The sequence below is a fragment of the Pelecanus crispus genome, chromosome 6, assembly GCF_030463565.1.
Source record: "Pelecanus crispus isolate bPelCri1 chromosome 6, bPelCri1.pri, whole genome shotgun sequence".
NCBI lineage: Eukaryota > Metazoa > Chordata > Aves > Pelecaniformes > Pelecanidae > Pelecanus > Pelecanus crispus.
This window is the reverse complement of record NC_134648.1, coordinates 3886964-3909963: the sequence shown is the minus strand read 5'-3', so window position 1 is coordinate 3909963 and position 23000 is coordinate 3886964. Positions and strand designations below refer to the sequence as shown.

General features: G+C 41.1%; 1 protein-coding gene across 10 annotated transcripts in view; it reads right to left on the bottom strand.

The window, feature by feature from the left end:
• Window positions 1-12044: 12044 nt before the first annotated feature.
• SHANK2 (SH3 and multiple ankyrin repeat domains 2) overlaps window positions 12045-23000 on the bottom strand; it is a 319997-nt gene continuing 309041 nt past the window's right edge. For all 10 annotated transcript variants that reach the window (XM_075713335.1, XM_075713336.1, XM_075713337.1 and 7 more), the window contains one exon: window positions 12045-12618. In XM_075713335.1, coding sequence (XP_075569450.1) covers window positions 12045-12618 — 574 coding nt within the window. The remainder of the gene's footprint in view (window positions 12619-23000) is intronic.

Sequence of the window (23000 nt, the reverse complement as noted above, 5' to 3'; positions counted from 1 at the left end):
TCGTTCTACCCGAGTCTACTGCTTTTACAAGTGCGTTGCTGCTAATTTGCACTTGACTAACCTTTTCCTTCTGTAAACCTTAGCTGTTAGTTTTGGCCTTTGGCTTTTCGAGCTGAAAACTACAAACAGATCCAAATTCAAATGTTCTTACGTTGAAGTTCTAAGTATCCATAGAATAAAGAAAATGCTGTTTATATTGAAGGACTCTAAACATATTAGAAATGGTCAATTAAATCCTGCCCTTTATTAGGCCTATTGCATAGACATTGTTGTTCTAACAGTTGTCTCTGAATTTAATAGTTAGGTCTATATGACAGTACAAATATCCAACCCTTACTAAATTAAGATCACCAAAATACAGGTTGGAGCAGTACCTACTAGCCTAGGTAGTAATTAAAAAAGGCAAATCATAAGTGAAGTCAAGATTCCAGCAATGTACGGGCACTCATAAAAAAAGCAGCAGCAGGGGTTTACACCTAACAGAGCCTGGCTACAGCTCCAACGCTCCTGGTCTAGACGACTCCTTTAGCCATCAGTCTACACACCACTTACTATGTGTGTAGCGTCTGTCTCCACATACTTGCCATCTTTTCCTCCTGCTCCTTAGAGCAGTTCTCCTGTTTCCCCTTAAGCATTGAGCAGGGGAGGAGGAGGAGGGACTGCGTGCTCAGGCTTTCGCTCCGTAGCTGTACTATGACGCGCCCGGCGGGTCTGCAGCCGCGTTAGCTGGGCTCAGGAGAGTTCTCGAGTCACTTCTATGCACCATTAAAATCAGCTAATACATGGAGCTGTATGGATTTGTTTGTTTGGGGTTTTTTTTATTTAATAAATCAGATTATCTGCTAGTAATACCATTCCACTGTGTCTTACCACCTAGAATGCATATACTTTTCCTGAATATAAAATGGTTTTGGTCTTTGCCCAGAAGAATTCACTTAGGCAGATCAATTCTTTTTTTTTTTTTTTTTTTAAATTTTTGCTGGGAAACAATCATGAAAAAATATTTAATGTGAAGTAGAAAGCACTAGAAGAAAAATAAGGAATACCATATATCCAGGAAGAACAAGAGAGTAGTCAGGAAAAAGAAACCGTCCTGTGTTAAAAAAAAAAAAGCAAAATAGCTATAGCTGACCAGCTAGTGACAGGATGGTTTTCCTTTTTGAGTGTTTCCACTTTTCTCTTCATTAATGTAAGCAACTGTCAGCCACCTGCCCACACCTCTGCTTGCCTGAATTCCCCTGTAAATGCTGTCCTAGGTGACAAATGCATTCAGGTGCTTCTGAACATGTTACTCGGATCTCTGGATAGCCTTGATGCACCGTCGCTCTTAACGCACCGTAGAAAAACGCCGAAGAAGCCAGCACTTGCCTCATCGTGGTCGTGCGATGTCCTGCCAGTCTTCCCAACCCAAATTAACCAGCACAGCTTCTCCGAGGAGCACCGAGACTGCTACCGGGGCTGGTTTTCCTCTTTGCTCTGCATGAGGCAGCGTTGCAGCCCCACACGTCCAACAGTGCTTAGGCTTCAAACCAAACCAACCTGAATGAGCTGGTTTGCTTTTGTGGGAGGTTTTCGTTGAGCCTCCATTTACAGTTCAGGGATAAAACTTACTCTTACAACAAACCCAAGAGTCTCAAATAATTCAAGTAGTGAAAGCACCAGTTTTATTTTATTTATTTACAAAGTATTCCTGCTATCCATCTGGATGGCAACACTGGTATCCTTATTAATAGGTTACTCTGTCACCCTTTAGGGGACAGTGAATCACCCACAATCACGCCTTGGTTTCTGTTTGTTTCCAAATATTGGTTATTGCCTTTCAAATGCCTTTCAAAGCCATTTTGTATAGGATTTGTTATTGTGGTTAACTAGACAGGATTTTTCCCGTCTGATGGAGCATCCTCTGGTTAGAAGGTTTCCTTCATCTGTTATTTAATGATTGGGGAAGAAAAAATAAGAAACTCAATATGTTTTGCTAAAAACAAGCTTTCAGGCTTTATGGAAATTGCTACAAATTTTCTGCTATCCTTACATACAAGCTGAAGTAACAACCCCAGCATTTGCCCTGATAACTTCTATTTTAAGGTGAAGGGGGATGACATGACCTAGCGCCAGACAGCTTGGAGGAAGAGAAGAAAACAAACTTATTCAAGCAAAATAGGCTGAAATTAGAAAGCCTTACCCTTAAACAATGCAAGGAAAGGATGAGCCTTCCAGCCCCAGAGCTCTGACCCCAGCTCCTCCCAAGGGAGAGGCAAGAACCACTCTGCCTCATGGTCCTGCTCTTTTATGAGCCCCGTGGCTGAACCACATGGCCAGGCAATAAACAGTCAATAACGGGGGGCAGGGGGAGGTTGAAAGGCCTCTGAATGGTGGGCAGGTGCCTTTGTTTGGACTGATGATCTTAGAGGTCCTTTCCAACCTTAGTGATTCCTAGTTTTTACTTTCATTAAAAAAGAATCCAGCCACCAAGCCAGGAAACATGAAATTATTCCTCTCCCCTTAATTGGTTTAGTGGTGGACTTGGTAATGTTAGGTTAATGGTTGGACTGGATGATCTTAAAGGTCTTTTCCAACCTAAACGATTCTAGGATTCTATTCTATGATTCTATAATTTATGTTCTCGTTAGCAGGATGCTGATAAAGGAATTTATGGTGAATCAGGCCTCACCAGATGCTAGACCATGACCTTGAATTTCAGGAACTTCCACCTATCATGAAATACATCTTGCAGAGAGACTGGCTTGCTCAGGTGCTTTAACATCATAGAGAAATGCCAGTGCACCCCAAAGCTCAGGTGCAGCCTCCCAGGAGACCCCTTCCCTTCCCTGGGGGAGGGGTCAGTGCACCCTCAGTCGGTCCTGATCACGGGAGGGCACCCTGTTACAGAGGGATGTGTGAGAACGGAGCCGTCTCCGCCGAGCCATCTGACAAAATCTGTCAAGAATAACTTAAATTCGTTTCTCTTTAATTAATTCAGGTGTTCGCTCTCCTGCCTTTTATTTCTTACAGAGATCTAGGGTATGATGTCAGCTGTGATATAATACACATAAAAACGCCCAGCTACAGTGGACAGGCTGTGAGTGATGCCAAGCTCAAGCCAATGGTCTCCAGCTGGTTTATTTATTCCTTTTAAAAAAAAAGAACAAAACAACCCATGAAAACAAACAAAACCTGAAGGTGAGGAGTAACTGGTACAGCACTTACTAACAGCAACATCAGGGCTAGATGCTTAGTCCCTGCGTTGCATAATCTTGAATTTAATCCCTAATGAGTTGCAGCTCAAACACCTACTTTTTGGTAACAAGAGGATGCGCCGCCGCGCAGAGGTGGCAGGAGTTTATCCTCCCTAAACAAACCATTGCCAGTACATGGTCCCTCTCCCCTGCAATTTATTAACGCTGCAGCCTAGCGTTAGGTTTTGCATCTCTTAGATGCGTGTCCTAGGTTTTGTTTCTCTGCTCCAGTGCTTTGTCTAATGCTTTGGTATTAATCTAATTAATTTTTTTTTTTAATGTAAAACATATAATCACCTTCTGTAGCAGGTGTAGTGGTCTATGGCAGCTGGGCTTCCCAGTTAGAATCATTGAGGTTGGAAAAGCCCTTTAAGATCATCCAGTCCAACCATTAACCTACACTACCAAGTCCACACTAAACCAATCAAGGGTAGACTAGACTAAACCATGTCCCCAAGTGCCACCTCTGCCTGTTTTTTGAACACTTGCAGGGACGGTGACTCCACCACCTCTCTGGGCAGCCTCTTCCAATGCTTGACTACCCTTTCCGTGAAGAAATTTTTCCTAATATCCAACCTAAACCTCCCCTGGCGCAGCTTGAGCCCATTTCCTCTCGTCCCTTTGCCAGTCCCTCGTGTCCCACCCTGTGCTCTGATGAATGAGACTCATCCTGTGAGCCTCCCCTGGGCCAAACGATTTGAAATTCTACAAACCAAGAGCTTCACGTGGAAGGTGCCACCCCTCGTCGCACAGCACAAACGCTGGTGTAGAGCCTCCCTCCAGCTTCCCAGCTAAGGGGGCTTGCCCCCAGCGTAGGCTGGGCTCCACCACCCTCTTTCCCAGCCCAGCCCGTGGCTTCGGCAGAGCGGTTTGCACAGAAGGTGCCCCGTGGTGAACTGCATGCCCTGAGAAATAAACGCAGGACTTCTCCTGAAATTACGAACTTTCAGCGCCTGGGGGTCGTGAACTCCCACACTATTCCTTGTAGGAGACTACAGCACAGCCCCACTCTTCTCCCAGTTAGGACTTTCTTCCAATCTGAATTTATTCATCACCAACTGGTAACATGTTCTCCTAGCACTGACGTTCCTTTTAGCTAAAAAATCCCTCTCCTTGGCTCTTCACCCACTCATGTGAGTGGGAAAAGCAGACATCTCATTTCAGCCTTCTATTTGCTTGGTTAAATAGACCGAGTCATTTTAAAACCTGCTGTAAGCCCCCAGTCGCCGTATCGCTAGCAGCTGGTTCCCACACCGGTCCCGATTGTACCCGGCGCAGATGAATGCCTGTCAGCCCGCTCATATTAATGCATCCTTATTTCTTGGTGAAAATGCCTTGCCTTTCTCATGGCTATGTGGTGTGTGTCTCTTCATCAAGACAAAGTTTTCTGTCACCTCCAACAGCTTAGTCCTACGGACTCGCGGCGAGAATTTCCGCTTGGAGCATTTGACACAAGCAGACTTCCCGTTTCCATTGCACCGGTCTTTCAAGTGTATAATACGCTAGAATTGCTCTTCCCTGCGAATAAACCAGCCTTGTCATCAGCACAAACAGTTAATACACACAGCATTAGGCCTAGTAGTAGACCGTTAAAGGTATTAGACTCTTTAAAGGGTTGAAGCTTGCCGAACAGTACTAAGGCGCTATGAGAACACCCCTTTGAGCGAGGACGTGCAGAAATGACAGCCTGAAAGGCAAGGTGTGGAAATCATCTGCTTTGAGCACACATAGCATGTGAAGAATTTTTCTCTGAAAGAAAACTTCTTTTCTAAAAATTGCAAAGTATTTTCTGGAAGTCACCTGCCCTTGTTTCAAGTCTTCCCTGTAATTGCAGAAATTTAGCATTATTGGAGATTTCAAATAAGCTCAGGTGAAGTGTAGAGCATGGAATCTGTTACCGGGTCGCTATAAAGTCTTACAGGTGACTTAAAGAGACCTACAGAATGTTGCACACATTAAAACTAACATCTACTGCTTTGTAAAGAAAGAAAATTGCTGAGACAGAGCAAATGGAGAATAGGGGTTACAGCACGGCTTGAAGTAAAAAATAAAATTCTAAGCACAATATTATTTTGTGCACAATTGGACACAGAGCTCAAATCTGGCAATATTCAGATATAAAAGAAGTTATTTTTGTTCATTTTTTTCAACGTTGCATGTGGACTAATAAGTAAATGACACTTCAATTTGTGTTTCAGCCACCTTTTAATCTCTTGTCCTCTAATGAGAGATTTAGAGCGCTCACCTTGACTTCACTACTGCGTATCTTAAAAGTTCTGATAGCAGCTTCAAATGAGACCTCGAGCTGCACCAACAAGGTCAAAACAAAATGAGAAATGCATGACATGGTCACAGTAGTTCCTCACTAAATATTTTCTAGGGGGCAGGTTCGGTAGGGAGTACCACGCTTGGCAGTTCTCAAAATTCCTTATCGACAACAGAGCGCCCGATTAGGGAGCTGTGAATTCTGTACATCACGGTAATGAGGCAACGCTTCCCTCGGGATTTGTTTTGAAGAAGAACGTCCTCAAGGAAAATGAATCAAAGGTTTCAGAAGGCTGTGCAGCAGAGAGGTTATCTCCTCTCCCCCAAACCTCAATTTCAGCTGTCCCGAGGCTTTTTTTCACAAGTTACAAGAAATGGCTTTAAATGGCTTGTAAGTATATAAGGAAGCTAGGCGATTAGAGACAATTAGATAATGCAAAAGGATCAGTGGAAAATAACCCATTAAAACATGAATTACATTTTGAGATTTCTGTATATTGTATTCTCTACAGATTTTCAAAGCAAAAAGGTACACTGCAACATTTATTCCAATACATTTTTTTTAAGCACATGCAACACTGGTGTCCTATTTGTACATTAATTTCTAATGCTGTCCAAGAACCTTTACATTAAAAGCATACAAGAACTCACACACACGTGCACGTATTCCTTCTAGCATTAGTCCTGAGGAAAAACTGAAATTTTACTTGAGAAACCAAACTTCAGCTCTGCAAGCATATCTGGGGAAGAACCCACCAGCTCTTCTGAACGAATTCCTAACCTAAACCTTGCGCTCTTTTGCAGTTTGGATCTGAAATATCATCTGCTGTTCATCAGAGTGCAATGTTTGCGCTTGTTCAGAACAGTCCAAGATTTGCAGCACTGGAGACAAAAACTGTGTTCTCATTACAAAACATGCTGGATGCAGATGAAGGATCATATGGAGATGCTAACATTTAAAACAGAAAATTGCTAAAACATAACCACATACAAACTAGAAAACACTTTACAGTTCTTTAAAGATTTCTCATTCCGTGTATAATTTGTGTAATTATACAGTCAGCCTTTTTTTTTTTTTTTTTTCCTGGCTTAAATATTCAGGCCAACTTACAACAATAAAAAAATTCGCTAAGAAAGAATGACGATTGTTTAAAATAAATACATATTTTAAAAGATCTTGTATTATATTGCTCTGAGACTATGCCCATCGAATTCCACTAGATGTCAGCGTTATAGAACCAGTTTGTTTCAGACTTAAAAGCGTTAAGTCCACTTGGTTTATTTATTATTGTCACCTTGTCTGTGAAATACAGTACGTGTCAACTGCACCAATAACCGAGCAAGTCTTTACGGTAGTCGGCGGAACCCCAAATAACAGTCACGTTCAATTTCCCCCACCCACCCTCATTTACTTGATCTGAATAAAGGACTTCCAAGCAGTCTCATAATGCCAAAAACGTTTCGAAATAAGATGTCAATCATTGCAGGTTTTCTAACCCTTTATCCTAATGCAGTGACATGGACGTCTCACTTCAAAAAAACCAGACAAGCTCTTTTTGTCAGGTACTATAACACCTTGAACCTCAAGCTCTTTATGCCTAATACAGTGTAGTTGATCCAGGTCGAAAATTATAAGGCACATACTTTTTTTTTTTTTTTTTTAAAACCACATGTTCTGAAATATTCTTACAGTTGTGCTATTCTGGATGGCCCATCACAGCTACTTGGGGTTTTTTTTTTTTTTTTCCATGATTTTGGACAAAAGGAATGAAAGACCACGACATGCAGAAAAATACAGAAAACCAAGAACGAAACAAAACGCGACACGTTGCTACAATGTACGCTACAACGGCAATGATCAAATCTTCTCATTTCTTTGCCCGACAAAGCATTGACAATTGCAAAGCATTCTTTGTTTTGCACTGTAAATACCTGACTTTATTTAGATACACAGATGTTTATCACTGGATTGCCACAATACCTGAAATAAAAAAAAGGCTGGGTTTTTTTAAGTCTGTCTTTCTAAAACTAAGCTGCCAAATAATTGTTGTTGGAAAAATGTGAGAAATAATAGGTAACTACAAAAGTGCTGAACTAGAACAATGTCTGAGAAGAGAATAATAGTTAAGGAACATATTAAACCAAATGGCAACAGTTCTAGGCATTTATTCCAATATCTTAGAAAATAAAAAATATTCTTCATTGCATCACCATTTGAAGAAAGAAAAACAATTTTTTAGATTAAGCCGAAAGAAGATGTGAATTGTTTTCTCCACCCCCCCCACCTCCCCCCACCCCGCCCCATTTTAAGCCTTGTTTATTCACAGTACAAATATATCCTTTTTTTTGGTACCTTTTTTTTGGTACCTTTTTTTTTTTTTTTTCAGTCCCAAAATCTGATAAGGAGCGTTGTTGCCTTTTGTCCTCTGCAAAGCTGCTGTGGCATACAAAAATTCCAGCCCCCACCCCTCCAACTTTTCCATGCCCTATTAAACTGCAGAACAGCTCCACAATCAAGCGCCTTATCCGAGCAGTAGGACTAAGTTGAGAGCATGCATTCCCACACACACGCTCAGCCAAAAAAAAAAAAAAAAAAAAAGAAAAAAAAAATTCCATGACTATTTGAAATCCACCTTAAGGCAAATAGATACGTATTTTTTCTACCTCTTGCTGAAAATGTTTACTTTTCAAATTTCAAACAGGACTCTGAAATTCAGTAAATGAACTAATGTTTGGCATAAAGAATGCTTTAACCAAAAAAAAAAAGGAAGAAACAAAGAGGAAATGTTTTTCCCAACAATAAATCAATTCTTTTGCCTTAATTCTATCTATGTTTTGTTAAAGCATTTTATGCGCTTTCAATAACATCAGATTGCAAGTTTTTTGGCAACTTTTTTTTTAATAAAAATTCAGACAGTGTTCTCTGTTTGCAATCAGAACCACAACCTTAGTGCAATATTATATTTATTTCTTACAGTAATTTTGGTTGCCATACAAGAGTATTAAGGATTGGGGAAAAGTGCAAGTTACAGGAGCTTGATTTTTTTTAATCAGTCGAAATAAGAGGAATTAAAGCACAAAAATTACAGCAACATAGATAACGTGAACACAAGTTGTTACACAAACTATAGCGAGAAACATATTAATATCTAGAAAAGAAAAGAAAAAATGTAATGGAAAAATTATCAATATTTGTGGCTCATACACATAATCATCGCCAGATCAACTGGGTAATGCTTTTTAAGAACTGAGAAAAAAAAATCACTATTTTTTAACTTAGGTACCACAAATAATTAACTTTTGTGATATGTAAATTCTGTAAATCAACAGTCACATCTAGTCATTTTATAATATATGAATTAAACTTAAAATGTTCTCAGACACCTAGGGAAAGGAGTCTGTGCAGTTATACACAATTTACATCTTGTAAGATTTTGGTATTGTATACACAAATATTACAGAAACTAGGCATGTAAATGCAATTTATTTAAATTACAGTATATAAACAAAAGTTGATCCTAAAACCCAGAATATCATAACGTATTTCATAGATCTCTAACAACTTGTTTTTCACTATCATAGTAGCATGAAATAAATGGGTCTTCTCTCCTCCCCCCCCAACATTTCCAGACTGATGAAAATACTCGGAGGCAACGTCGTATCTGTTACTATTGCTTTCTGTAGCAAAATCATCTCAGAGCTAGAGACCAATTCATCTTGGCAGAGGTGTGGTTTATTGGTGAAAGTAGGTCCTCTCAGGTCTCCTCACCTTTACTTTGTAAGACACAATGTAAAAATAAACTATTTCGTTAGCTCTTTTAATGTGTTAAACCTCTTTTCTACTAACGGTATTGTACGTATTCTTTCAGTACCTGAAAAGATACACAAGCAAGAAACACACCTGTGTAAGAAAGGGCTTTCCGGCCATTGGAATTTACTGTGTATGTCAGCACTTGCTCAACAGAAACTCAACAAGAAGGTTGTGATTAAAAAGCAGCTTAAAAGTCAACTTCTACATTTTCTTTTACTACTGTATTTTCTAATGTACTTTCTGGCACATATTATAGAGGTAATATCAACTGTACCCAAAGAAATAAAAAAAAAGAGCATGGCATTAGTGGTTTATTTACTGAATTCTGTCGTATCACCAAATGGAAGACAATGATGGCTAAATTACCATTTTTACACTTCTTAAAGTATTTGATGGCCTCAAGTTGCCTGTATCGACTAGCTGAAGGAAACTGCCATTTTCTACACCACCTACGGAAAAACTCAGTACTCTTGGAAGTAAAATGCCTTAGTAATTGATTTTTATTACAAGGTTACTTGGAACTTTCAAATACAAATATAGCGTAGTAACAGATGTTAAGTAAGTCAAAAGATTTGTTGTTCCGTAAAGGGGGCAGGAGGCTGAATAGGTTGCTTTTTATGAGTATCCAATGCGTTGGTAACTATAACCACTTTTGAAGAAATATTCATCCTCCTTTGTAGAAGTTCTAGCAAAGATAGAAAATATAACACAGCTCTGCTGGTTCAGATGCATCCAAATGAGGTTGATTTTAAAAAGGTCAAGACTTTATAATTATTCCACAGAAATAGTAGTAAACCACAAAAGTTTTTTTTTTTTTTTTTTTTTTGTTTTTAACTTTCTAGCACTGAAGTGGCACAAAGGCTGCCCAGTAGACCAGCCACTTATTTTTCTTAAAATATTGTGCTTATAAACTATCTGTACAACTATTTAAACTTGCAGTAAAGAAAGATATTTAAAATGCTAAACTTTATGTACTCATACTAGGGCTGTTGCAGACCTAATTAGACACTTGTTTGTGAGCAAAAATAATCACAATAAAAAAATTAGAGATAGGCTGGACCATATCAAGGACCATATCAAGGAAAGAAAGTTCAGGTACCTTGCAAAATGGAAGAGAACCTGAAAGTATGGTAGGCAGGCAGTCTAGCCATCCACGCACAATTTACCCACCTTGAACATCTTGAATATTATGTTAATAAAGACCTACAAAACTCACAGATATTAAGAGGTGTTAATTACAAGGGGAGCTCAAACATGCAGAGAGAGACTTGTTAACTTTAAAAAAAAAAAAAAAGAAAAAAAAAAAGTCAGATTTACCAAATCTGTGTGTTTCCCCCTGCTGACTGAAGTCTCCTGGAAAGCTCTGGAGCTCTACCACCCCACCACCCAGTCCATGCTCGGCCACAGCTGCCTGGTTCCTAGCAGGGCGCGCGCACCTCTCCTGCCGCCTCGCTAGCAGCCGTGCAAAGAAATCACTGCAGTGCTCAGTCTGCTGTCCTTGTCAAGAAGCCAATACCTGTGAACAGCGATAAAAAGGAGAACCTGGATACCTACCCAATTCTCCTGGCCCTTGGAACACATGCATTCTGAGACACCACACGCCTCTCTCCACCTCGGCATTACCTCTTTACCTTTTTTGTCTTTTTTTTCAACAAGCTGAAACATTGCCATTCCTGTTAACAGGCTGAAATCCCTCGCTCACTTAAAATACTGGCAGCCTTCCCACTGGCTTCAATGGGAACATTCATCTGCCTCCTTCTTCCTTCTTGGCCTGGCGTTCAAAATAGCTAAGCACTTACCACTCACTGAATTAGACAGCATCTCTCAGGGTTCAGCATACGTGCGTATCTGACTGTGAAGTCCGAAAGATGCGTCTGTACGTAACCCCAAATTTTTACTGGCTTGTCGAGTTCTTACTGTGACTTAGCAGTCGTTTAGCTGGTTGAAAACTGGGGGTCTCAGGTTCAAACTAGCTTCATTTTGTTGTACCTCTAAGTGTGCGTTCCTCCTCAGTTTTTATGCAACGTCTGCATCATCTTACAGGTCAAGTCAATGGAGCATGTATTGAACTTGTTCTGCCACCTTGGAAGAGTGCTAAGTATAACAACTGCAGAAATAAAGAAATACCAGGTAAAACAGAGCAAGGTTACCTTTGAACTAATTCCAGCAGAACAACCAGCTTCACTGCCAACAAATCAGAGAGCTGAACTAGTAAAAAACAGTAATATGAACTCCTCCACCTGTCTTAATATCGTGCCTCTGCTACTAATAAAAATGGGTTCGAATGGTAATGAAGCAATCTGTCCTCTTAAAATGAACTCAGGGTTGGGGAAGGAAGCCTGCTCGGAGACTGAATGTCAAGAAGAGAATATAGTGCTTTTCAATAAAAAAATGAAACGCTTGCAATTTTCAATGGAAAGAAAAGTCGTATGTTAATGGTTCCAGCAGAAGGGCATTATCAAGAGATAGTATTTTTGAAGTTAACAATTTTCTCTCTCTCTCTCGTATCTCCCCACAACTTTGAAATAAAATGGCCCCACTCGTGTAACATATTTAGGTTTATGTTTGGGCATGTAGCATACAGTCTGCATCACCTGAGTACCAGGAATTCAACTGTTTTCCCCCACCCCCCCAATTTTGCTGGCACTCGCAGACAACAAGGCATTTGGGGTATTTCAGTACCAGCCCATCTCTAGTTATCAACAGAAGTTTGTGAGGCAAAATAGCTATTCTTATCTGTCCAGCAGCTGTTTCAAAGCTCTTTCTATGTTCATTCTGTGCCCAACTCTAGTCACTCCAAGGTCTATCAGGTCTTCCTTTTGTAGATTTGGTAAATGAGTGCCATCTATTTCATTGTCCATAAATGTTTCTTTATGTTCACCTAAGTTTAGACTTTCCAACCAATCTGCCACATCTGGTTTAGTCCACAGGTGGACAGGCTTAGTTGTAAAAGGCTTATTTGAGATTGGCTGTTGTAATATTGAGGGAGAAGGAGACCTGCTGCGCCCTGCGGTCAAGCCAAATAAGTCCCCAGAAGGGGGCTGGCTGGGTAGGCTAAATACATCGGACAAAGTTGGAGAAGGAGATGAAGCTGAAGCAGAAGCAGTCAGAGGAGCAGGCATGATGTCTTTATTAATCTCTGTTGGTGAAACCACAGGGCTTGGAGCATGTCTTGCTCCTGAGGTCCTACTGTCATAGTCTGGGGACCTGCTCTGCAGTGTGATCGGCTGGCTGGTTCCAGGTCGGACAGTGAAAGTGATTGTTGTACTTCGTGTACCTGAGACAGTACTCATGACTTCCGTGCTCCTGAAATTGTAAACAGACATGGAAAGTTAGAGGTATCAGCCACCAGCTGGAAGGTTGACCATATCAACAAGTGGTAAATACGGTTTTGGAACGCACGAATATTTCCATTTTTTAATGAGCAATATCAGGTTAAAAGCACTAAGATGGCATCGTTAAATCTTTTCCATAAAACAATCATCAATGGTAAGCCATAGTTAAAAACAAAACTTTTGCTAATGAGCAGTTCAGATAAACACCTTCCAGTGCACATTCTTGCTTTTTAAGGCTACACCAAATTAACTCATGGTTAAATGAGAAACGCCGGGTGGAATAAGCACACGGGTACTTTGTGCTCCCCATGAAGTGCAATCAGGAGTTGATCTTCCCTTCGTTGTATGGAGGGGTGGGATCCTTCATTTCAGTTCTAACCTACCAGTTTTACACACTGTTAGGTAATAACAGTAGTTATGGAAAGTATTGGAAGCACATTATTAATTTGGATTTTTGGATCTTTGTGCATCTACCCAGTGAATTTTAGGGTATGTTGCTATTCCCATTCATTCACGGAACATGCTCCACAAGCTCTTTTTATTTCCCTTTCTGTTCAGCTGGCCTTTTCATGCTTTAAAAACTAAACAGTCCTTCTAAGGTTCATAAAAGGACTTCTGTGTCCATTTCCTTCTACACAGAAATTATACTTTGGCAGTTTCACTAAAAAACTTAAGGAGACAAAATTCTTGTTACTGTGCATGCCCAGAGGTGATGTAGTTGCAATCAAGTCACCGGCACTTAGCTCTTGCCTAAAGGAAATTTCAGATGACAAACTAAGCAGGCACGAAACGTGCCGAGAGGCGAGCTCTGATGCCGAGGGTGACAGGGTGGGTGAAAGAGCAGACGAGTCTGCTTTTGTCTATTGGCTATAAAACAAATTTAGAAGCAGAAGATCCAGGTACAGGTCTCCTCATATCCTAATACGCTTAACTCCACAGCCCTTATTTCTCATGAGAAAACTCTGCCAGTCAGTGTGAGCACTTCAGGCTCTTCCACTGAACCCTTGGGTGCCTGAAGCTCCGGAGTTTTCACTTTTGAAATACCCTGCCCACTAGGAAAACCTTCAGACAACTACTTTCAGGCACTTCCAGACCAAAGTAAGGATTTATTTATCCTTGAAGTGATGCCACGGACTCCAGAGGACAATCTGGAGGACGCCGTGGTTAGATTTCTAACCCAGACCCCGCCTGAAGCCCTCTGTACCGCAGTGCCAGATTGCCCCCAGGCCTGACCCATCGTGCCTGGGCAGAACTGAAGATGACTTGGGTGCTCGATGTCGGATACAAACGCTTTCATTAACATCCCAGATTCACCACTGTGCAGGAAAGATCTTACAGAGCCCAAGAAAGAGCGTGGTTCTGGAGCCCCCGTGTTTAAAGTGATGTTATGGAAGAAACTGCGGTCTCTTCCTAAGCCACCGCTTAAAGATTTTGTGTTAATTGCCACCAAACGAAGTACCAAAAATGATGCATCACAGCAGGGGTCAAAGCACATCTGTTCTTTCTGCGGTATGTCCCTCACCACTAGGTCCGCTTTATAGAGGGCAAGAGGCCCCCTCCTGCTCCTCCGCCCACGTAATCGTGGGGGCTTCGCTCCCTCCTGCAGAGCGCTGCCGCTGCTGGGAAGGAGAGCGCAGCGCGTAGGGTTACCCCGTCTCCCCGGAGCTGCTCCCCAGCGCAACGCACTTCTGAACGCCCACGGAAGGGGAGTGACTTGACTTCGGTCGCCCACATCCTGAATACAAGAGTGGTTAAAATTTTAAATAAAAAGATGGTGGTACCAGCATCACCATCTACCCTAATCCACTCCCCCTGTGAAGCACTCATCCGTTACCAAAATGAAGAAGTGTAGGCAGCTAACGTGAGGCAATAACGGGCTGTTAATCCCTTCCACAGGAGCCTTCCTGCAGTCCTGCTAGTACCGAACTGGAGCCCTTCAGCGTTTCCTCGGTTTGCTGCTGGGCGCGGTGAGCCCTGTGAGATCCACACTCCCCGCACCACGGCTGGGGCTTCGGCACATCAGTGACAACCCGGGACACCAGGGAACCCGCAGCACCGCTGCTCCGAGACCCAGAGCACGCCTCTAGCGCAGCGAGTCTCCTTCAAATAAAGCTCCAATACCGTGTTATTAGAAAAGCACCAAGAATCACTTTTTGGAGAACGCATTCACATTATTCACATGAGCTAGCCCACTGATTTCCCACAAATTGGTCCATATACTTCAGTAGGAACGGGGATCTTTCTGAGAGTTGAAAGATCGGTACTTCACTTAAAACACAGTAGGAACAATACTTTTAGCACTTAGGTCTTTGTAATTTAACAAAGAAAGGAAACACTTGGCAAGGCTTTGAGTGTTTCCTGTGATTTGTTTGCAGCTTAATGGCTCTCATTGTCTTCCAGGACTGGAGCTAAGCATTCTTACAAAGAAAAAGTCTATGGCAAGAAACTATTAAATTCTACTAACCAAGGGGAGCAAGTTATTTCTACCTACTTTAACTTAGCATTAGGAGTCTCACACACTTTAATAAGGCATGATATAGTTTTAAATCAACCAAAAACCTGCTTGGAAAAAGGTTGAGATAATGCTGGCCTAGTGATTGTGAGAAGAGCGGGCTGAGTTTGGTATAAATGTGGAAATGTCTCCCTCTCTCCTTCCCAGCAATTACCCTTTTACTGAACTTTCCCGTCTTGCAAATACTAGAAATTATGGGCTTGTATTCGCACCCATTGTGGCAATATCAACTGGATGATGAAAATCTATCTTCTATTATGCTAGATGCTGAAAGATCCCTTCTGTTACTTGACTGACAACCCCAGGCTCAGTCTACATCTTCTGGCTGTAACTCCCTTTTGCTGCATCTTCTCTATATTGTTCCTTTCACAGACTCCCTGCCCACCCTTGTTCAGGAAATCATTGTCCCGCTTCCTTTAAAGAAGATATATTAAGCCACTAAAACAAAATCACCAGAAGTAAACTGTGTGCTCTTATTTTAAGTATTCCTTAGACTGGTGTTACCTAACTTTCTCAGACCCACGGGCAGCAATACCGGGGGAACAAAGCAATACAGGCAACGTCGTACTTTGCTTTCTGTCAGCCTGGGTCCAAGTGACAGCTTCGCACGGCTACAAGCAATATTAAAAGATCTGTGGGCATCTTGCTTTTTTCAAGGCATACGTTCAGGACTACTGACCATTAAAATACATCTCTGGAACAATGCTAAGAACATTTTTTTTATTTTAGCTGATCAATGAGGTTTCAATACCAGCTCAGTTTAAAGCCACATCAGTACTCAAGCTTTTAGAATTATTAACCCTTTTATGAGAAAGCTCAGAGCACTTTGCTAACATCAGCAGCCTTAATCCTACCGCAACACACCTTCTTCAAGAAAGTTATTAGTTCTTACTGCGCACTTGGGAACACAGACAAGTCTGTGACTCAGAACATGTCCCCGCTGCTGCAAGAGCGGTCCTGCTAGGACGAGCTTTAACCACAGCAACTTGAGGTCACTGCTGCCTGCAAAATTATTCGGCAACCTGCAAGACTTTGTGCTCAGTTCCCAGCTGCTGTGCTTCAGCCCAGCTCTGCTATCAGCTCCGCAGCCTTCATGGCACAGACGCAGCCCTCGTGAAGGTCACGCAAGTCTGCTGAAGCCCACAGCTGCACTTCCAGGCTTTCAGTCTGAAGTCTTTAATTCCAAGATTCGTTTTCTTCCCTTCCTTTTTCCCCTCATTCACCTGCCATATCAACTCCAGCACGTTATAGAGACTGCTGTACTGTAATCATAATCCAAGGGAAAAAACCACGCATATTTGTGTAACTCCTATGCATCCTAAATTATAATTTATGATATCTCCAGTACAATCTGGGATGCAGATACAGCCTTGAAACCATCAGCTGTCTTGCATTTTATGGTTGACTGGTATCCTGGTCAATAAGGAGCAAGTGTGTTCCAAGCGGAGAGCAGGCATGTTTTTGTTCTGTTGTGGGGTTTCCAGATTTTTAATGAGCCATTTCTTATGCCTTGTTTGATCATCTGTTACATTAAACATCTTAAATCCATATTAAACCTGCCTAAACCCAAATTTCATTTTAAGAAGGTGAAAAGTCTGACAATTATTTTAAATAAAATTTGCTCTGTTAGAATCAGCATATGGTAGCAATTTATAATCATTTGCTGCTGTAAGACTGCACTGATTGCAATGCCCATTATGTTGCCTCCCATTAAAATCAAAATATGTAATTCCTATGTCACAATGGTGCGGCCTCCAAGTATAAATGCCATCAACACAACTTGCAGGCCATAAATTCTTTTAAATTTTAAATTAGATTTGCAGGATTCAAGTTTACTGTTAACTTAATATCAGAAGCAAATCAGTGAAAGATGGCACGCAGAAACAGCTCCTAGGAGCCTCCCATGCAAAAAAACCAAAAAACCATCATGCTCTCACGGGAGCTGTTTTATCCTGCAACTTGACAAAAGACTTGCTGTTTCTGACAAGGCTTTTCCACTGTGTCAGAGGAAAAAAATCTTAACAACCAAGAGAACCAATGAGTGAAATGAGTCCCTATACAGTGGTACTGCAAGAAATTAACTTTTTACAGATTTTTGAGAACACACAAACCCAAAACTTTGCCTTCATCTCTTATAATATTTTTACTTTATTTTTGGACTGTCAAAGGAAAATTGTATGGTAGGAAAGTAAGACAATAATTGTCTGTTTTGGGGGAAGATTAAGAACAAGGGCTGATGTGATGACTGGCAGGATACAGAGCTTCTTATAATAGTGTTATTTTAGTGAGAAGAATTGAGAAATGATTAGTGTCTGTTGCAAGTAACACTGTTCAGCTGGAGTGAAGAATAATCATTAAGGTCTGTGGGAGTCTGTTCAAGAACAACAGTTTCCATGTGAATGGCACAAACGTCTGGAAACCGGCAGTAAGGGAATGGTGCTGATGAGGGGCAGAGGACCAGGAGACGGCCTCAGCCCTCCCTCCTTGGAGAGCTGCAGGGAAAAAGGTCAAAGGAAGCTGGAAGGAGAAAGGGGGAAATCCCACAGCTTCCAAGGACGGAAGACTCAACAGTGATGATCGCAGCAGACCTTGATTATTTCGAGGGTTCGTTTTTCTTCACTTCGAACCTCACATGGGTATGTAAAAATGCACTAATCCCTTCCCACCCCAAAACACCCTCCAAAACTCCAGAACAAGTTGGGCATATGTGAAAAATCATGCCCCTTTATTTAAGTGCTCAGGCATAAGTTCAGGAATCTGGTCTTAGGTGCTCACGTTATAAAAGCATTTGCTGAATACTCCTCTGGTGAAAGTGGCTTTTAGTGCCGCTGGAGATGACATCCTACTTCTGGTTTTAGAATGGCTACCATTTCTGGATTAGGATGATCTAATCCACATTGCACTTTGTAACAAAGTCAACACCAAAAATCACTAAAATGCAATAACAATGAGTGAGCATTAAAAAGAAGCAGAATGTACAACATAGAGTACTCTATGCTTTATGGTTGTCACTTACTTCATGGCACTTCAGCATGACCCTCTTCTGACAACAGCAGTCATGAGAGCAAATAAAAATGACAAAATGGAATGACTGAAACACTGCAAAAATTACTGACAAAGCAAGCAATCCTGTGACATTGGCTGACAAAGGGTTAACGAAATGAAATGAATCTAATGGGACAGCAATAAACTGAAAGGCTTGAGAATTATCCTACGAGATACGTATTTCATCATCTGCAAAATCCAGACATCCTTTACAACAGACCCAACGTAGGATTGCTCCCCATGCGGGACTCGCTACTAAGTTCAGTTCTGCCTTACCTGTTTGTGAAAAAGTGGGAACTTTTCCAGATAGTCATAAAAATAATTAAGAGGCGGACAAAACCCCTGACCATAGGCAGTTTCACTTTTAAAACTTGCTATGCCAACACAGTGCAGGTTATTTTTCCTAGAGGACTTGATCGTGCATGGTTAAGCATCCTCCACAACTCCCATGTTTACAATGAGCGTCTCCCACTGCCAGGAGTGACGCCCAACCTGCCACGGAAGCCGCGGGGACATTGTGCAAACACAGCTGGAGAAACATAAGCACCGTTTGCAATAGGAATTGTTTCTCCCGGTGGCAAAGCTGTCGATCATTTTGGTGTGGCGATGGTAGAGGGCAGCAGCAGTTGCTGCTCATTATTCCTTATTAGTACACCAGAGTCACGGTGGAAGGATGCTGTTTTCACTGGGGGCTGTGGTTTTTTCTCCTCCGCAGCCACTGGGTCTATTCTGCGTTAATCACGCTGACATTATTCAGTCGATCTCACAGGCTTGCACTTGATCGTCGTGTTGCTAAGCGACTGCTGGGTTCACAGACAGAGCGAGCACTCCCCCCTTAACCTGACAAAAACCCCTGCAATAGTCTTCTCCCCATTTCTTTTATCAGCTCCATATAAAAGTCAGTAGCCTCTCAAGTGAATTTATAGCTCCGCTATATTTATAGCATCCCGGTCGATAGTGCCGTTATCCCTCCCATCCTCCCCGCTCCGCTCGCTGACAGCAGAGCATCACCTGCCAAGCTGCGGGGCTCCCCCGGGCTGGGTGTTCCCATCTCCGTACCCGTGCGGATCCAAATCTGGAAATGGGAGTTGTGACCAAAGCTCATCATTAGGGCTTTAGTGTTGGGTATTTGGGTCAAATGGAGGCCCATATCCAAATACCCTCAACCTTCTCTGTAAGGAAGGATGGGCAAAACTGGAGGAAGCGATGGTCGGATGTTGTGGCCTGACTGCATGGATAGACCAGATAAAAACCTCTATCACCAGGACCGATCTCCAAAATTTCATAAAGTAAATGATGGCCAAAACTGGGAGTGGGATTAGCTCTGGTCTAGAACCTTCTGATCAAACCTTGTAATTACGCTTTTAGTAGTACAAAGCAAGCAAGCAAGCACATCCTTTCGCTTCTTCCTCTTTTTCCTTCCTCCACCAGTCTCCTTTTTCCTATCCCACGGCTGGTCACTGCCACTGAGAAGCAGATGGTTTCCAGTCAAACGTTTCCATGCTCTATTTAAAAATCTTGAAACTCAGTGTCTCCATAAGAACCACAGAAAACTATAAATACACCGTGTGAAATTATTGCTAAACCACTGAGCAGAGAAAAAAAAAAATCAAGTCTAGGATTGTTTTTTAATGAAATAATTTGAGAGAGGAATGCTGCTCAGTACTGTAGAACAATCTCTTCCTAATCCTCATTTATCAAAAATATGAAAGAAGATATTTTTATGGGTTTCTGTAGCAAGCCATTACCCAACTATCTACAATTTAATTCAGCTCTAAGCTACCCTAACAGGGCAATTGCCACGAATAAACTACAATTGTTATGTCCACTGGCTGTGCAAAAGTAACTCCTAGTGATATTTAGAATTGCTGTCTGGGCTGTAACTTCATATATGTCCCAATGAGCAAATACATATTTTTAATTTCATCAGGCTGCTAGCGCTGCGAACATAACCCAAGCGAGCCTGTGAACAATGTTCCTATTTATAACACTTCCCAATACTTCTCTTTGGCTGAAGGATATGAACAGGCGTACTCATTTTTTATCGCTTTTCCTTTAGCAGAGCTAACAAGTTGTTCTTTAATTTAGCAGAATCGCTGCTTTCCATGAGCTAAAATTCCTTGCTCCCTTTCTAATGCTCCCTCACATAAAAGGGCTCCAAGCTCTACAATTGGTTGTCCTAGGCTCTACAGTATTAGAAAAAAAATCAAGAAACTCTAAGAATTTTAGCTTTAAAATTTAAATATTAGCTTTAATACTTGGAATTTTGGCAAGATGGTATTCCTTGGTCATAATATTTGACAGCTTTGTGAAAAATTGTGTCAGTCCTGCAGTTGGGCTAGAAAGGCTGTAATTTACTTAATTTTATAAAAGATAAGGCAGGAGTAAAAGCAGTAAAAAAAAAAAAAAGCCTTTGTCTGGGAAGCATTTACCATGCATCCATTGCTTTTATGCCTTTGAGAACAGAACTGAAATTTAAAGCAGACAGTTCAGGGCATAAACATATACAGCACAACAAGAAGAAATCAGAGCATTTTCTCCACTGTGATAAATTTTGCTATTAGCCTTTTGCTCCCTCTTTCACACTCTTCATCAAGCTCAGAAATCAATCCTCTCTCATCCATCACCGGAACGTGGAGCTGGTTAAGCTGAGAGGGGACGGTGCCAGCGTTGCTCCAGGGGCAGTCGGGACCCGGGCACGGGCGCAGCCACCACCGAACAAACCACCGCTGGTTTACAAGTAGGACTTCTGAATCCACAAGTGGACCTCCCAGTTTCCATCTCTCTACCTCACTCTTGCGAAGAGGACAAGGAATTGCTTGCAGCACCTTTTAAAATATACTTTTAGTATCTGTAGATATGGATCTCTTCTGCTGTCTCCGATCTAGTACTTAGCTTGAAAAAGAAATCCTAGAATCGCTTAGGTTGGAAAAGACCTTTAAGATCATCCAGTCCAACCATTAACCTAACATCCTGAGTAACGTTTTCTGATCATTTTTAGTCTCTTCAATTCACCTAATTTTCTGGAGCTTAATTAAAAAATAATGTAATCCCATCAGTTTTGAAAACAGAAGGAAACAAAATACAGCCCTCTTACCTTCTGTTCCCACTAGGAATTCTGTGGCGGTGTCATTTTCTCCCACAGTCAAATGGCAGCCAAGAGTTTTGCTGCTCTATGCCACTGTCAACTTTTCTTATTTATTACCTCATAGATCTTTCGGTATTATGTCCCAAGATGCTCTCTCTAGTTTGCAAAGATGCCTGTTTGGGCTCACTTTTCAGGAAAGAAGTAGTATTTCAGCCACATTGAAATAAAGCTTTGCGTGGTTTTGTGTCCAAATTAAGCATCTCTGTTCCATAATGAAGACTACGTAATTTGCCAAAGCTGAGTTATAAGAATTAAAAAAGCTAAAGGAGAGAAAAGCAACATAACTTTCTAACACTGTCCAAATCAGATCTTTCTCTAAAATGTAACATATATGGGACTACTCTTGCTTACATGATAATTTGCTTTTCTCCAATGAAGTGATATAGTACTTTTAAAATTTTTTTCCAGCCTTTATACCTGTTTAAATGTCTTTTCACAAAAAAAGATGTACCTCTATTTGCTTCTACTTTTCATTTTCCTCTCAGTAATGATACTTTGACATATTTACGGTACATTGTAGTTGCTAGACTCAGTTATTTTCTAATAAAATAGGAATGCTAAAGATCTCTACTGTAACTGGGAAATAACTATCAGTTTAAATATAAAAATGATAAATAATATTATACATAGGAAGCTAGAGGCAACATGCTCATATGGCTGAGTAGAAAGACGATCAAGGTCTAGCAAAAATAGTATTCTTGAAGACGTAAGAAAAATAATATGAAATGAAACTGTCAGAGTCATCTGCAAGACAAGACTTATGTAAATTCAAGCTTAGTGCAGAAGTATTGGTTTTATGCTTGCCTGAGGTATTCTCAAATGTAAAGTGTTCAGTTGCTGTGCTAACTTTGTTTAAAGACTGTCTTCATCAGGCAGCCGGTATATATTGTTTTTCTTGTACTGTTTTCATTGGGTTTTTTTTTCATGTATTAAGGCTTTTCCTGTACAGACAACTCAATTTCTACTCCATTTAGTCAAGTGCCACTGACACTAACCTCCTGGTCACGTTTGATATCCTCCATCTTGCAGGAAAAAATATAACTACCTGACGCTGAGGCTTTTGATCGCACTGTTTTCTGAGCAATCATTTGCAATTAACAGAGCCGCCCTTCCCCTAAAACCAAATTATCTTCATGCAGGCAAAGAATGGTAGGTTTTCAAAGGCCAAGTTATTTATTATCCAGCAGAATAATTCTAATAACATTTACTTAGATGGTATCTTTTTTTAAAAACAAAATCAGCACCGCATTTCTGCAAAAAATGCATTTCTGTGGAGCAGTGCGGGCCAAACAATATGCAATACTTCAGTGAAAGGAACATTTCACTGCTGTATGCAAGGCCAAACCATTCCACACCACAAAAAGAAATACCTCAGGCTCCCAATAAATCTATTAAAATTACCTTTTTTTTCCATAAGCATGGATTTCATGCTATTATAGCCATATACCACAAATGTGACTACACAATTACTTGTACATTTACCCAATGGTGTCTGACTACTGTACGTTACTTATCACTTAAGTACCTTTCAGAAACCACTTATATGCAAATGTATTGCACCGCACTAGCAGGGATCCTGCTGTTGGGAGGAATAAGCCACCTCCTTGAGCCTGTAAACTTTGGAGACTATTCACTAACAAGCACGTAC